At 32.4% G+C, this 17,590-nt stretch overlaps 1 protein-coding gene across 4 annotated transcripts in view; it reads left to right on the forward strand.

Moving 5' to 3' along the window:
* Positions 1–17,590, forward strand: part of LOC129748909 (breast cancer anti-estrogen resistance protein 3 homolog) — a 353,061-nt gene that overhangs the window by 221,846 nt on the left and 113,625 nt on the right. For 2 of the 4 annotated variants that reach the window (XM_055743704.1, XM_055743705.1), the window contains exons 4-5: positions 88–228; positions 12,970–13,069. In XM_055743704.1, coding sequence (XP_055599679.1) covers positions 88–228; positions 12,970–13,069 — 241 coding nt within the window. Of the gene's footprint in view, positions 1–87; positions 229–12,767; positions 12,867–12,969; positions 13,070–17,590 lie in introns of those variants that run through there. The other 2 variants (XM_055743706.1, XM_055743707.1) reach the window with 1 other exon arrangement.

A 17,590-nucleotide genomic window follows, 5' to 3' on the forward strand; every position in this document is an offset into this window, starting at 1 on the left:
CGAATCAGTAAATAAAGTATTTCAAATCGAAATTCCTATAAACTCATCCATTGAATGAGTAACGACTATTCTTCCTTCCAATTTCAGACAAATTCAAGCAGTTCAATGGCGTGGAGGACTTCCTGTACTACAGCGAGGCGGACATTAAAAAATTGGGCATCCGAAACAATGCTCATCGGGCGCGAATCGTCAGCAGCCTGGTGGCACTGCGGGAAAAACCTTCGACGGGTGAGTACCTATACTTTTCCATAATCTTTCCAGGATGATTCGGAACACACAGTTTGTTACTTAATATATTAACCCAAATGACAACTCCACATTTGTTATGAACTCCTGAAGTGCTGTTAAACTTCGTTTGAAAATAGTGCCAACCTTCATTGGCTAGTAAAATTCTTAATACCTTATAAGAGGTATCAGTTTAAAAGTGTACAATTGAGAAGAAAAGGTAGTAACGTTCGAAGAACTTCCAGAAATCATTCAAGTTATTGTCTTTTGAAAACAAACAAAGAAATTTGGTATTTCCGTTTCTGTAATTTAAACAATGCAACATTTTGAAATGTCTTTAACATGAATCTATAAGAAAACACAAATATATTTGGGAGTGATGACAGATTTTAAGTAACACTCATTAATATTTTCGGAGGTAGTATGTGATGAAAATGGTGGAGATAAATTGTCTCAATAAATGCTACATGAATTCGATCAATTTTTGGGCAATATAAATTCAAAGAAGGTCTGTTGTGTTGTGAGCCTACTTGGTTGAATGACAACTGAATCAAAGCAATCGAAAGATTCCTTTTATTTCAACCACGGTAAATGAAAAGTTCATATACCGGTACTACCTTCTTCAGTGAGCGTTTTCGATTCGATTCGGAAGAAGGTAATAAGTTGCTATCGAAATACCGGTATATGAACTTTTCATTTACCGTGGTTGAATTGAAAGGAATCTTTCGATTGCTTTGATTCAGTCAAAGAAGGTTTTTGATACAATACTTTTATCAAAAATATCATGCTTGTAAAAGCTCCTAAATTTTTTTAATTGGTTTCTCAGTCTAATTCAAATCAAACAAAAGTTTTGCGAAAGAGGAATTCACAGGTCAACCAGTTAAAATTAATTTTTTTTTTCATTGAAACCTCAAACCTTTGATATTATCAAAACCGTAGAGTGAAAACAGAAGATCATAATGAGGATTTGATAAAGAATGATATATGGATGAAAAGTTTTCGATAGGGCTTCCCGAGCAGACTTTGATCGATAACAAAGTGAGTCTAAGGTAGCCATCAACAGCAAAGTGATAGCTTAATTTTTGTTTTATTTTTACATATTGGCAATACTAGGCATCATTCCGGCGTCGATAATTTGCTTTCTTCTACCATACTGAGACCAAAATGAGGCACCAAACAGCAAAGCGATAACAAATGTATTTCAAATGATAGCAAAACAAGGCTTCACAAAGATGTCATTTAATCTATTTCTGGTTTCAAATTTACCACTCATTGTAACGCCTGTTTGTGTTGCCAAAATCTAACGCTTTTATTCTCAACTATTCTTTCACCTATTACTTAAAAAAACTATTGTAATTTAAATTTTTTGGTCAATTTCCGATCATTTTCATTTTTTTAATCAAAACATATAAATTTTTTTTTGTCATATTTGCTATTTTTGACAATCTTCATCATTTCATAGTTTTTTTTAACGTTTTTAGTCTTTTGTTTGTATTTGTTTCTGTTTTTAGTTTAATGAAATTTTCTTTTTTTTTGTCATTTTTGAGTAGGTACTTTAATTTTTTTTGAAACAAAATTTGTAATTGTTATTATTTTTTCACCATTAAAGAAAGTAAAAACACATTCATTTATAGAGCTTGTCTAATCACATTGGTCCTTTATAGCAAAAACTATAAGGTAATGTTCTTTCTAAAAACCGTTCGATTTTGGCACATGTTTCGGATGTTGCCAAAATCTAATGTTGCCAAAAACGAACGGGGTCTGTAGTTGTTTGCTATCATGTCTTTTTAGCAAAATTCGATATAGTTGTTCCCGAATAATGGTATGTACGGATCTGCCAAATTCTGGTTTCACTGAAAGTATTTCAAAACCTCGTTTTTTCTCCTCCTTTTTTTCAAGAAATATTGAAACACAACGATGCCAAGTTTTGGCCGTGTATTATACCCAAAAGTGGCATCATTATGCCCTCTTAACTTTTTTTGAAACGTTTGAATAACAAGGCATCATTTGCGATAATCGAAGTATCTGTATATGAAATGTAATACCCAAATTTAGTCCTTGTATTACCTATATTCAGGCAAAACGATATCAAATTTCACTTCCAAAACATGATAGCAAAATTAGGTATGATTTTGCTTTAAAAGTCTGCTCAGAATTCCTTACTTTTTATGCTATAAAGTTTGTAAAAATTTCGATTTCTCAAAAATTTCAGCTTTTTCGAATAATACCTGATTATTGGTTTCTATAAAATTTAATGAAATCATTTGAAACTAATCCCGAAGAAACCAAAATTTTGCTTGAAATGATGATAAGCACATTAAACAGGAAAGGTTCGGAAATCGGCTGAATCTTCGAAACAGTTTTTATTACCAGATATTTATAAAGATCTCAATAAAACTTTTTTTTGTTTGGGAGAGCGACCAGATGTTACATTTTTTGTAGCATTACCCCGTGTTGTTTTCTTTTTACTGTGTGTTTGAAATCGGCAAGAATCCATCTATCCGACAATGTATAGATATGTTGGGTTTCAATGAAAGTTTAAACCGCTATATCAGATGTTCCGTTAGAAGATAATCTTACTTTAAAAAAACGACATCCAATTTTGGTTTTGCTTAGCTGTATTTAATTTCCCAATGAACCAATTTTCAAAACTCAAATTTTAGTTTTTTGTCGTTAGTTTGATCATTATTTTCATAGAACATTCTTGGTAAGTTAAAATTCCCAGTTCTTCAGTACATATTCCCAAAGAAATTGGAATGATGATATAGAAGTTTGAAATGTGCGCTTCGGGTCGTATAGACCCGAACAGCTTTGGAGGGTTAAACAAGAAAATCAAAATTGAAAAACAAAACGAAATTTATTTGAAAACAAATGAAAAAAAATTAAATAGTAGGACCATAAAATTCAGTAGATTTGATTGAAAATCATAGATGGAAAAGATGAGTACCTACTTCAACATTTAGGAAAGAAAGGGAACAATATTTTTTGTCCCTATGTTTTAATGATTTATTAGAAAAATTTTGACGTCCTGTGCTCGATTGTTTTGTCAGATTTAATCTATCACCTCTTGTTTTGATGAGAGCATTTATAAGTTTTAAAATAAATTTGATTTGAATGATATCAGTTATTGATAACTGATGAACCAACAAACCTACAGAAAAAAACCTGATTCAAAATTTTAATCAAACAGTAATATTTGGCCTAGATATTTTAATAGCAGGTATCAATGAATGAATTCTACAATTTCTAGAAGTTTAAAAGATATCATTATAATTATTTATGACATTACTGAAGCAAGGTAAAACAAAGTTTAATGTCAGGTTTTAATTTCTCTTATACACAATTTGGTTTGAAACTTTTTTTAAATTTTGTTTAAATTCCTGTATTTTATAAGTGGGGAAAAGTAAGCAAAAAAAAGGTTAAAGACCTTTTTTCGCAGAAGTCAAAATTACTAGCGGTCTTTGGAAAAAATGATCATCGATGTAAACTTTTATTTCAAAATTTTTTATAATGTTTTACAGTTAAAAAAAAGCAGAAATGATTTTCAACCTTTTTTCAAAAAATATCAGTTTATGAAAAAAAAATTAATTGCAAATTTGGATTCAAAACATCCAATCAATCAGAATTAGCTCTTAAATTCCTTGCACTTAGGGAAATTGTAATTTTGTGACCTTGTGTTGTTACTAAAAACCCTTTACAATGTGGAGTTCAGCATTTAGAAGAACAAGTAACACAAAATAAAATTGAGGCTGAGATTAATTTTTTAAGGAATTTTTCATATCAGCCTTAAATTTGTAATAACATAAACGATCTATTTTTTAGAATTTGAATGATACGGGATAAAGTAAAGGATAATAGGTTTTAGGTGTGCTTTGCCAATTTTATTTAGTATCGTGAGTAGTAAACATCTGTCATATGATTACCATCTTGTTGATGCTTTAAGTAACTAATTTTGAACTTATTTTGTTGCACTTCTTCAAAAGAACCATTCAAAAGAGTTTTGGGTTTTGAGTGTTAAGATTTCAGATTCAATACAAAAGGTTTGTGGAGGTGCAATTCGAAATTTATAACTAAAAACTAGCTGTCCCGGTAAACTTCGTTTTACATTCTGATGTATAAATCGTAATAAATGTTTGATTTCATCTACACGCTTCTAAATTCATCGTGCTCGCAAATCGATTCTTATGGAAATCGTAACAAATAAAGTTAAATTTGAATTGGGACCACCTTCCATAAAAAGTGATATTCTTGAAACTATTATACAAACCATTTCTGACCCAAAAAACCCTCGGATACCAAATTTCACTTCATTCCGACCGACCATTCAAACGTGATGTTGTTACAAAGAAAACGCCTCCATTTTATATATAAGATGTGAAGAGATAATTTTGTATGGGGACCCCCCTTTCATAAAAAGTGATATTCTTGAAACTATTATACAAACCATCTCTTACCCAGAAAACCCTCGGATACTAAATTTCACTTCATTTCGACCGACCATTCATACGTGATGTTGTTACAAAGAAAACGCCTCCATTTTTATATATAAGACTAGCTGACCCGGTGTGCTTTGCTACACCTTCCAAAAATAAATTAAATTTGTTGAAATAATTGAATTTACTTTTATTTCTAAGGCAGCATTTCAAACTTCCCGAGCAGACTTTGATGCCCAAATCGATAGCATACTGAGACCAAATTAAGACGTTAACAGCAAACTGAGAGCATCATGTGCTGTTGACTTTTTCTTGATAGCAGCATCAGGCATTATTATGCTTTCAATAATTTTTATCTGACAGCATGTGGAGACCAAAATAAGCTAATCACAGCAAGTTACTAGCACAATTTGGTATAGACTTTCATCCGACAAAAAACAATTACAGATATATTTATCCAATATCCAAATTTGTCATCATATAATTTGTTTTTAAAGAACAGCATAATTTGGAAACACTCTGTCCGTGTCAAAAGCGAAAAGCGAAAAAAAAACATCATAATGATAGCATAATTTTGTGCCTTTTCAAACGTTTTCTCTCAAACCAATCATACAACCTGAATATTTAACAAGTCACAAAAGAAAACATTGCCTATACAAAGGCGTTTTAAAATTGTAAAAATGTACAAACAAATTGTTTTTTTAGATTTAAAAACTTTTTGATTAATACGATTAACTCATTGATTAGGTGAGAACCTTCTAAATAAATATAGCGACTTAATTTTCACGTTTCAAAAAAGTAAATTTATTTTTCACCATTTTGTGTCTCTAGGTATCCTGTAATATTCTAAAGCTTTCAAAAACACTTCAAACATATAACTCGGGTCCATACCTGATGTAAATTTAACTCTCGTCGACTTAATCGTTAGGTTCGTAAAACAGAGAAAAATGCGCCAATCAACTTCCTGCAATCAACACCTGACGGGCGATAATAATTGTTAGATCCGGGGGTTTTGTTAGCGGTTGCGGCCAGCCAGTACCGTTTCCTATGGTTCGACCATTTTGAAGGTTTGTTCGACGGCAGTCTGAAACCTGGTTGAGAGATAAAATTATAGATTTTTTCGCACTTACTAAAACAAACCAAAAACTCGGCCGGGAAAGTATAAAATCGGTATTTACCTGTACGTATCATGTATAGTTTCTGTTAAGCTGGACAACCCAAAGTCACCATCAGGATCATTGCCGCTTCCGTCGACGTCTTGCTCGGCATTCGTTCCTATTTTCGTGAATTTACGGATATTTTTAAGAAGTCTCTTGTTTATTTCGCACTTCATTTGTTGACATTTACCAAGGCACTGAAGCACAGTGGGATCAAACACCCAAAGAAAAATCAAACTCATTTTTTCATGAAGTAAAATTTTGAGTTTATTTTTTCACATTTTTTTGTGTAAATAGGTAGTTGTCGTTTCAAAAAATATTTACACTGAAAACTACTATATTAGTAAAAATTAAATTTTATTTATGTTATTTAATAAACAATTATGACTTAGACTTTTCTCTGGGTGTTTGTTCCCACTCGTGTTTTAGTGCTGTAGAAAATGTCAACAAATAAAAGGTGAAACATATATAAGGAAGAAACGGAAGAGCTTGAAAAACATTCGTAAATTCGAGAAAAAAGAAGCAATTATCGATCAGGACGTTTACGGAATTGCTATGATCCTGTTGGTTACTTTGGTTGTTAAGTCGAACACGAACTTGACCTGGAACGTGCAGGTAAATACCGATATTGTACTTCACTGGCATGGCAGTTTCTGATTTGCTTTATGTAGTGTGAATTATTGTTATTTATAAGTTTTTTTTTTAATCAGGTTTCTACTGCATTCGAAAAAATCATCGGATTATTACGTTTAACTGTAACCCGGAAAACTACATGGCAACTGCTAAACATCCCCGGACTTAGTTCTACTCGATCTCTGGCTTCCGGAAGTTAGTTGGAGAAATCTGCCCTGTTTATGTACCTGGATGGTGCAGTGTGTTGCAGAGAGTTTTACCTGGTATGTAAATTTCGTTTTCAAAAACTATAATAATTCAATTTTTTTGTGATTCGAATAATGTGGCAAGGCAAGGCTTTTGAATGGAATATCCTTGTAAGCCCGGTGAAACTCGGGTAATCTGGAATGCTCACTACGGTTAAAAAGATACGCTGCAAAATATGAATGCATTTGAAAGATTTTTAAGTCTTCGAGTATTTTCTAAACGCCAGAATGGATGGCATGTATTCGTTTTTGTATCGTGAGAATTAATTTTAAATATGTAGTATCTACCATACATACATTTGACGAATAATTAAGAATATTTTTTGATTTGTTCTATGTTTGTATGGTAGATAACAACATTATTTAAAATTAGCTCTCACAATTATTTCATAGTAGGTTAGTTTAAATGTTGGTAAAAAATTACCTTTTCAGGGATTTGGAATTTGGTTTGATTTAGTTCAAACAAAAGAACAAAGTTTGTTATACTTATTCAAACACTACTTTAATGCTCTACACAGAGGCGTTTAAAATGAGCTGTTTAAAAATTGAGTAAGCTTTCGAATTGCATGAAATTCATTAATATAAACATATGATAACAAATTTAATTTAATTAGTTCTCTTATAATCCTTTTCTTGTTATATCGCTCCGTGCATAACCTAACCATACTTGAAAACATTAAAAAAAGCGAGGAGACTGATTTTTTTATAAACAGAGATTTTTATCTACGGATAGTATTGCAATTTTTTTTTATTAAAATGATTGATTCGGTATTCATAATTCATTTGAGAGTTAAAAGCGGAATTGCATATTTACGATTAAGGGTTGGCTATGCCTAAGAAAATTCTAAATTTAATCAATATCTGTATCTGTATGTAATGTGTATCTGCAAGTTTAAAATTTGTCTTCTCAATTTTCTATTTCATAGAAAACCTATTTTTGAAACCTTCATAGAAAATGTCGTACCATGAAAATTGGAAGCGCGTTTTCAAGAAAGGAACTGTTGTGCACCTAAACGCTTGGCTTTGATGACTTCATTTATTTTAATGCATTCCTTGAAAGTTAACTCCTTTTGTTTACATTTGACGCATTCGCCTTTTTCAAAATTCACTACCGCAGTTATTTCTTGCAAGAAATACGTTGCCTATAAAAAGGCGCTTATAGTCAACCGATTCGAGAAATTTATGCGTTTAACCGGTTCAATCGGTAGAAAGTGTACTAGCGAAATAGGTTGTTGCCAATTCCTGAGCAGACTAATATAACAAAATAGTGGTAAATTTTTCTATTACGCCGTAACACCCAGAGTTTCTATCGTTTTTGCTGACATTAGCAGTCTGCTGGGGACGCTCATTCGCACCTTACTTGCACTTTTCCCGAAAATTTATTTACGATGAACGTCTCAATGCCGCTATTCCTGTTTCTCAAATTTGAATTTTGCCGTATTCACAATTTTTCTATATTCCCTCATACAAGAACTGAGTTCTAAGATTATACTGCTTAAAAAACAGATTTTGAACTAATCAATGTACACTTGCAACATAAGAAGCACTTATGATGCAAGTGTATGTTTTGCATAAATCAGAAAATCGAGGAAAAGTTTGTAAAACAAGACATTTATTGTGATGAGTGATGGCACATCAAAATAAGAAGCCCAATGTCATAACGTCATAAATGTCTTGAACCTTTGAAGTACTTCATTTAGAAATTCTTCCTTGCATATTATATTAGTTTTTAAACGCTTTAATTATTAATTGAGATTTTTTTTCCAATAAACGATGATTCAGTTAAATCAAGTGGTTTTATCATCCTCAGCTGATAACTATTACGATCTGTTCGGCGTTGCTTTTTGGAGTCATTTAAAACATCCGTGCTATACAATTTGAACACAGTTTTGATGTATAAATTTTAAGGATATGTTTTAAACGCCTGAATATATACAAAAAAGCCATGGCTAACCAAATCTTATCAATGCTTACAAAAAGCAACACATGATCAAATAACAATTCTTAATTTAGATCAAATTAAAAAATTTACGGCACTATGTAACCGGTTGAAGATACTATTTCCTAGGCATTGATCACCTCTATTATTTATTTTTTCAGAAACGTCAATCTTTAGTAATTTGTATGACCAAGAGTTTCCGGTCACGATGGACTGTTATCCAACGGTTGGACATTCGGAAATGGTAATTTTTTGAGAAATGCCCGGTTATCGATCGGAGAAATGAATATGGATGTATTGAGGAACTATAACAATATTAAGTAAATTAAGGTAGGTAAGTCAACCATTTTTTACTTTATATTTCGACTCGTTTGACCATCCGTCATTACTACAAAAATTTAAAGTAGTTTCGTGACGTGAATTTTAGCGCCTTAATTTATGCAATCAATGCTGTTAATGCGCATTTAACATTTTGAGAGGTACACCCAAACGTACTTTAACATTAAAATCATAGCCAATTTTGCTATCACGCTTTGAAAGTCTGATTTGCTTTAATTTTACTTGACAGCAAAATTGAAAGCAAAATTTCCGCGCATGGTTAGCAAAACGAAGCCAAATTTAGCTAAAATTTAGATTTTAACTACACCTCTTTCCAAAAGAATTGAGAGCATAACGATGTCAAATTTTGCTATATTCCAAAAATATGTGATGCTTTATATTGGCATCACGGTGCTCTCCATGCTCTCGGAAAATGAGGTGTAGTTAGGGTCTCACTTTTAGCAAAATATGGTATCACTTTGCTAACCAAGTATGAACATTTGTGCTCTCATTTTTGCTGTGTACCACCTTATGTCAAGCAAAATGAGAGCAAATTAAACTCTCAGGGCGTGATAGCAAAATTTGCTGTAATTTTGCCATAAAAGTCTGCTCGGGTTTATTTCACCATAATCCAGAAGCAAACTCGTTTTAAAGAGAGTTGCAACTGGAGTTTCGAATTTCAGTACAAAGATGATTCAATAATCTATTCTTAAAATTGATCTTAAATTTGTTTTTCATTACCTGAACTGTTTACTCTATTTTTATAAGCTTCAAAGAGTTTATAATGATGTGAAAATTAATATTTTAATGATTTGGACTTCCAGTCCTTTCCCTCATCCAATGCAAGCAGTCCTCACGAACTACTATAAAATAATTTTTAATATCTAATGGAAGTAATATTTCGCTTTATTTGTCTGAGCAGTTTTGATAGTATACCAAATTTAATATGAATAAAGACTTGCCTTCTTCTTTCCCACTCCACCCAGAAAAAAGAGAGGGTCTCAAATTGGTTAATAAGTTTTCAAGCTATACAACGCAATATATATGGAAATCCCTATGTCCCTTTCTTCTCCACACTGCAATGCAGAAAGGTAACAACAATTAAGAAACATATGTCATACCCAAAAACCGTCCCTTGTTAAAATCATGTTTATATTCTTTTTTACAATATACTTAACGTGAAAAAATGACAAATTACAACTTGAAGTGATGTCAAACAGCACTTGTGAAATCTGACGACTTTTCATACTGCAAACAGTTATCAAAGTTTATTTTGCTTCTATTTTTTAAATTTCAATCTTAATTTCATTTCAGAAACACTGGGGGTAGTGCAAACGATTTTTATCATAGTTGAACTTTAATAAATCTAAAAAAAATGTTAATCGATTAAACAATTCGTTGTTTAACTAAATCAGTTCTTAACAAACTCTTGTTGAAATTAAAATATTCAAAAATGTTGGCATTTTTTGCGTTTATTTAGGCCAGTGAAACCCTATTTATTCATATATCTGGAATTTTTCTGCAGCATATGTTGTTTCAAGCAAAAGAGCTTCATTCACAAAGACATTTAATTAAATTGAATATCCACTTCAGATTCAACAAATGGGATACCCCTTTCTGACCTTTCTCACATAATGCTGAATCGTTTTGGAGAGGAAGTTCATTAAAGGTAGATGATTCATGGCTAAAAAGCGCCTTTGAACTTGTTTCATCATTTGAAATGACAGCAGGTTATATTATTTTAATCATTTTCAAGTCATATTAAAATTTATCAGAAAAAAATTTTGCTTCCACTGGATTATCAATAAAAAAAAAACTTTAAAAAAGCGGATCAAAAGTCTCTTCTATGAAGCCAAAATATGTAAAACGTACTTGAATTTTGTGTAAACAAACAGTACGGTGTTATTTGGTGAATGATAAAAATTTGAGTTTATTTAGTCAGATTGTTTATTTGGGCTTAACAATTTATAGACAAATAAATTCTTTACATATTTTTTGTAAATGTTGAACATTTGCACTTGCTCTAGTGTACCTTCTCAACTGTAAATTCTTCCGGAGAATGCATATCCTCACTTTTTGTTATGAAAGTGTTTTTTTTATGATAACCTTCACTTATGCTTGCAAAAAATCAAAACGTTATCTGAATTTGGCCTCTAAATACATTATTCCTCAATTTTGAAGGACAGGCTTTGTTTCAGTTCATTGTTTGTTCATTTTCATCGAATTTTGTTGTTGTTCTGAAAATTTTTGAGGCGCTTGATACAGCTTCAGTTAAGTACATGTTCAAAAAATGGTTTCGTTCTATTTCTGTAGAAAACATATTATTCTTTTTTTTTTATTTTCGAAATGAATCAGAACTAACCTTCTAAGCATATTAGATTATAAAATTGTATACAAATCTTCCAACTTCCTTTTTTTTCAATCGCCCACAAAGAGTCGTACCAATATTTCATATGCATCAGTATTAAATTGATATTTTTAAGACAACAATTTCTGCTTTTATTAAGACAAAATCAAAAAAGTTTTAATTTTTAAAACCGTTTATTTGGCTGTGATTCGATCGGCAAAATATCAATCCGGATCACATCTAGGCGTCATTCATAACCATGTGCTGTACAATTGAGGAATCCAGAAGAAAATAATCTCATCTAGGCTTCATAGCGCCACCACGTGCCTTAAAAATATGCTTGGTTGAGAAAAACGCGCCCAAATGTTCCCACAAATCAGTATGCTATGCCATGGCTACTATTCTCTAACGACGTCTGCTCGCGACGCCTCGACCATGGAGACGAAAAACAAACCGCCCGGCGCCCAAAGGAAAGAAAATTTCTAAAAAAAATGGAAGCCCTGACTTTTATTTGATTCAAATTATTACAAATTTAATTATTACGGACTATTGATGTGACTTAATGTTATTTTTATTCGATATAAACCGATTCGCATGTTTACAGAATATTCTAAAAATAATTTCATTCGAATCGTTTCGGCCATTTCGGAGGAGTAGTACTACAAACACCGTTACAAGAGAATTTTATATAATAGATTAGTTAAAACTTGTTAAAACCAATTTGCTGGCATGTTTATTAACACTTATTTACTTACCTTTTGGGATCAAGTAGTTTCTCGTTACAACAGTAAATTCATTTCTTGAAAATTTGACATGGAAAAAATCTTCATTGGAGGGATGGGGGGGGGGGGGGGGGGGTCTAAACCCCTCCCCCCACGTTCGCACGGCCTTGAGTTATTATATGAAATTACTAAAGCCTAGAACTCGTTATTAATCAAATTTCGAATTTTAAAATAACTGGAAATTGCTCGCATTTGCTTACATTTTACACTGGTTGGTTGCATTCTTCCAATTAGCAGTTTGTCTCCTGAACGTTATCTTTGCTGTCCCATCTATACAACCATTTTTCTTCTTGATTCACAATGCACATCTTTTGTTTTTCCATATTATGAAGCCCATCTGAGGCTGACAGACTCGTTCTCTGATAACGAGTCGTCTGGCGTACCACAGTATCCACAGACTGGGGCCATCAGAGTTTTATTTAATGTTTTTACCTTTCAAAGCTGGACTGAACGATACGAGTAATTTTAGTTGTTTATTTATTTAGTTGCTAATGCAATTTTTTTTTAACTCGGAACTTCTTCTAAGTAATCAGACTCATTAAAAGTGAGACTACCTTAGTAATAAATTACCGTCAATCTGTTAAATTTAGCACATCGTTCATGAATTATAGAAGATGCTTTTCTGGATCAACTCCCATTACAATTTCAAACTCATTTGCACAGAACCAACGGAGTCTCGTGCATTCATTCGTCTTTCCTTTTCAAACAGTGCAAGGAGGAAAAATGAAAAGAACCACCATCAAAAAGCGCTGCATATTGAAAACTTTCTGCTGTGTTCCCACCCGTGGTATTGCTAACTATCTCCATATCTAGTCTATTCACCAATTGCAGCACCGAATCATTAATGCATATCGTTTCTTTTATTCCTGCCCACTGAATCTATCACACAGGTAGCCTGCATCGATCGGAAACGTTGAAAAAATCGATGCGCCATAGCATGGCAGCAGACATGGCCAAGAAAAGTGCAACCGGAAACGAAGATGCGGCAACGTAAGTAGAATCATTAACTAACTACCCTGGAAAAGCGGCTTACATATTAGGTCCTTTGCACTACTGCATCGAATTTTAGGTATGGTTCTTAGTTATTATTGATGCATGGGTTAATGGACCACCATCTTCAACAAAGTGAAAATTTATTCAATACACTTTTGATTTACGAAAATCTTTTACAAATTTGGATACAGGAATAATAATCAGATATTTTCACTTTGAAGATCTGTGAAACACTTCACACAAAAAGATATTCTCAAATGACACACCTTAAATGTTTGTTGAATGCAAGCATTTTAAGCGTTAGTCACCCTTATTTCGTTGGGTAGCGTTATTGTAAAGTTGCATAGCACCTTGCGTTCTATCTTTTAAGCAAATCTCAATATCGTAACGCCCCGAATTTGAACTCTGCATAACTCTCTCCACTCACAGCTGAACGTATTATTTTATTTTAATCCCTAGAGAAAAAAAAATATTTTTTTTCGTGGAGTTGAAGTTTTCCTATGGGTTGCTTACCTTAACTTTGATTATTTAAAAAGATATTCTTTAGAGAACTTATGTTCAAAGTTTTCTGAAGATATTTTTAACGGAAAACTTGGTTTTGTGTAACTACTATGTGTATTTTCCGATGCTATGATCATGCGCTTTGCACATAAACTAGGTTTATGAATCCCTCATACTTTCAATCTGTTTATCAAAACTGGCTGTTTATATCTTGAAATTATCCCAAACTAATGCTTTATAAACAAATAATCTTATAAATCAGAAGCTTTTCTTCTTCTTAATTCTTAATATAATAAAAATAATTAAAAATCATAAATCAAATTAATAGTTAAAGAGTGCCTTGCTTTAAAATGTTTAATTAAAAGCTGAAGGGGGAAGGATTCTTCAATGCGTAGGGGAGAGTGGGGATACTTGATCCCCTTTTCTTATTTTCACCATATCTTTTTGGAAAAATTTAGCAACTCGTCGGCTTTGACATTTTCTGACAGCTTGTAACTTCGAGTTTCTATGCTCCAAAAATTAGAACGATACTTGAACCCGTTGATGAACTAGAAGCATTTTCGTAGGAGTAAAAAAATTGCGATTTTTCTGAAGTTAGGGGAGACTTGATCCTCTATTGAAGGAGACTTGATTTTTTATTCAGAATGCCCTAATCCTTGTATAAAAATTAAACAAAACCCCAGATAGAATGTTAATTGACTATTTTGGTCATGTTTGTTCTCATTTCACAATTTATAGCAGACATAAGAAGAAAATTCTATAACTTTGTCTCAACGCTAATAACATTGCATACTTAAAGGCGCTATTTTATATAACTAAGAGAAAATTAATTATTTTTGCTCTTTTCTTCAGACAATTGTTTGATAAATATTAGTTTTTGGATAAATATTAGTAATTTCGCAATCAGCAATCATAACGATCAATTCAGAAGAAGAATATGCCGTTTGGAAGGGGGATCAATTGAACCCAACTCTAGGGGATCAATTGTACCCATAATCAACATTTTAGAAAACTTTTTCTGAAAAAAGTTGAGAGTTTTCCATTGCTTTAAAAATATGGCATTATGAAGTTCATTTTACGCTCGAACGATTGATACATTGGAACAAATATTTTTTTCATAATTTTCCCATGTAAGGAACATTTTAAAGTGATGAAAAAAGATCTTCAAGTTACATTTTGTGAAATTTTTCAAACAAAATTTCATAACTCAAAAGCTTATTTTGTTAAAATTTTTTGAGCTTCAACCATTGCTGTTTTGTTCCATTTGGCACATATTTCTAGAACATTTGATCTTTGTACGACATTCCAGTTTGGAGATATAGCTAAGGAATCAAGTATCCCCAGGGATCAAGTATCCTCATTCTCCCCTATAGATATCGGGTAATAAACGCAAACAGCCGTTTAACGAAATAACCGATAAATCAAAATAGGACTGATCCATCCAATTTGAGGGTATTACGCTGATCGACACATGACACATCGATATTCAAAGTTAAAAAAAAAAATAATTAAAATTCAAACAAAGCTTTGGACCGATTTGTTAAAATCTATTGAAATCTGAATAAAGTGCATAAGGAATCTCTAAACAAAACTGTTAATGGTTGTCTTCGTAACTAAATGGAAAATCAATAATTCAACAAATTGATAATTTAAGCTCAGTTATTAATGATGAGATATAGGATTATTCTTAGTATGCGTATTTAGCTCGCCTCTCCCCTAATTCAAATTTGACCTATTCTTGATTTCTTGGAATGTTTGCATCAGTTTTTTTTTAAATATATTTTTATATCATCATTCTCTACAACTATCAGGATAATTAATAATGAAGAGTTATTGAAATGTTTATCAAGAATTTTAAGTGTTCGAGTTCAAAATCCCGAATAACATACATCGCAAACATTCTGATGTTCCGCATACCGAAATCATATTTTGAATATTGAATTCCGGAGTTATGTGAATGTTTTATTCTGATTGACAAATCATGAGTCTTTTTTTATCTTCCAGATTCAGATCTCTGAATTTCTGTTTGAATTTCGAACTTAATACTAAATTATTCCAAACTTTCATATTGCAAACCAGGTTAATGGTTTTCTCGCTTCATAGAATGACGGAAACACAATAGTACCACTACGTTTTTTGCTTGTTTGATTATGACTGTTTGACAATCATCAAAATTTTCTCCTACATTTTTTTCTAAATTACTCAACGGATAAATCAAGCAAAGGTTTACTTTTTTTTGGGATGAAAAATTTGCAGATTGAATTTTACTGCTTTTTATCGTATTTTACGATTAATTTGTATGGGAGCCCTCCCTCTCTTGAATGCAACGGACTCGAAACTCCATAGATACAATTCTCTACCCAAAAAATACTCCATGCCGAGTTTTACATCAATCGGTCAAGCATTTTCTTAGTTCTTGAAAAACATATCTCCAGTTTTTTTATGTTGTAAAGATTTTAATATGAATTTCTAAATGCAATCAACGACAAAATGTTTGACTTGCTCGATTTGGAGTTATTGAAGCTCTAAAATAGTCATTTTTCAACACATATCCTCATAACTTCAAAACAAAAACAAATTTTGGTAATCCGTTTTTAACAAAAGATGTGCATTATAATTATCAGAAATGTTGCTGAATGAATGATATAGATAATTTATCAACATGAAAAGATATCAAGAAAAAAACTGATTTTTATAGGACCACTCTAAGTTCATGAAAACAAGTTGTCATAAAACTTTCAGTTCAAGAGATAGATGTTTGATGTCTTCGACAAAGTTTCATGAATTATTATGTTCTACAGTATTGTAGAATAATGTAGGCCTCTATTCTAGCACAATTAGGAAATATTTTTCGGATCTCAGAAATCTTATGAATCACCCTAAATTTTTTCCAGTATAAATAACCGCCTTTAGCTGTTGTAAAAGTTTAAAAATTATTTGAATCTGCACTTTTAGGCTATTTCTAGTATTCTTAAAGGTTTCAAGTCGTTTTTAAGAGATTTCCCTCTAGCGTTCAGAAAGCCAAACAACAATAACATACTGTGTGTCGAGTGGATAAAGTTTAGCTTCGGACATCATTCGGAATAAGGATAAGGCGCCGCCGCCCTGGCCAGTTCATAGAGTATTGGTCACCCAGAAACCAACGATTGATGAACTCTATAGGAGCGCATCTACTTCGGACCAGTCTTCCGAAAATCACTCGGGAGAAACGCTCATGATAGGTTTCTAGTTGGAAACATTCAAAGCCGATTGCTGCTGCCTGTTGTTCCCTAGATAATCGGCAGAGCGACAATGCGAAGTCAATGTAAACAAGATTCAAAAGCGAGAGCAGACTCGCATCTAAGTCGATCTCTCAAGCTCACTACCTGGTGTATCAGAAGTGATTGAGACCAGTGTTCCGAATATCAATCAAAGCAAACACTCAGGATGCGTTTCCTGTTGGAAACATTCTGATTGTATAATGGGATAGCGCCTCTCGCAACTGCTTCGCCTGGCTGGTATGCAATCTCGATCAGCGGTCCTATCAGCTATGCAAACCGAGTCGCATCATTCAGAATTATCGGTTTAGCAAACATCGCATATAGGAGATGATTGAGATACAAACTGATCCATTCTGAATGTAGCTCACTCAGTATCTGCCTGAATTATATTAAATTCAAAATTATTTTTTGCAAGACGAGAAAAATCAAACAGTTGTGCGGGGCTCATAAATTCTCAGTAGTTTTAACGTGACGGACGACAGTTTAATAAAAGTACTTGTAAAAATTTAAAAACACGGCGAAAGTGAACATTTTTCCCTCACAAACACAACTACAATTTGATTTTAATCCTACTGATGTTAAAAAACGTTATAACAACAAATAAATTTATTAATTTGCTGTATAACAAATCAAACAAAATACGCTAATGATCGGCTTCATGTATCACTCACTCACTGCCTGATCCATTCACTCCTGATCGAAGACCAACAAGATTCGCCATATGCATTGCGCATTGGTGAGATTCCAATTAGATGAT

This window comes from Uranotaenia lowii, chromosome 2 (genome assembly GCF_029784155.1).
Source record: "Uranotaenia lowii strain MFRU-FL chromosome 2, ASM2978415v1, whole genome shotgun sequence".
Lineage (NCBI taxonomy): Eukaryota > Metazoa > Arthropoda > Insecta > Diptera > Culicidae > Uranotaenia > Uranotaenia lowii.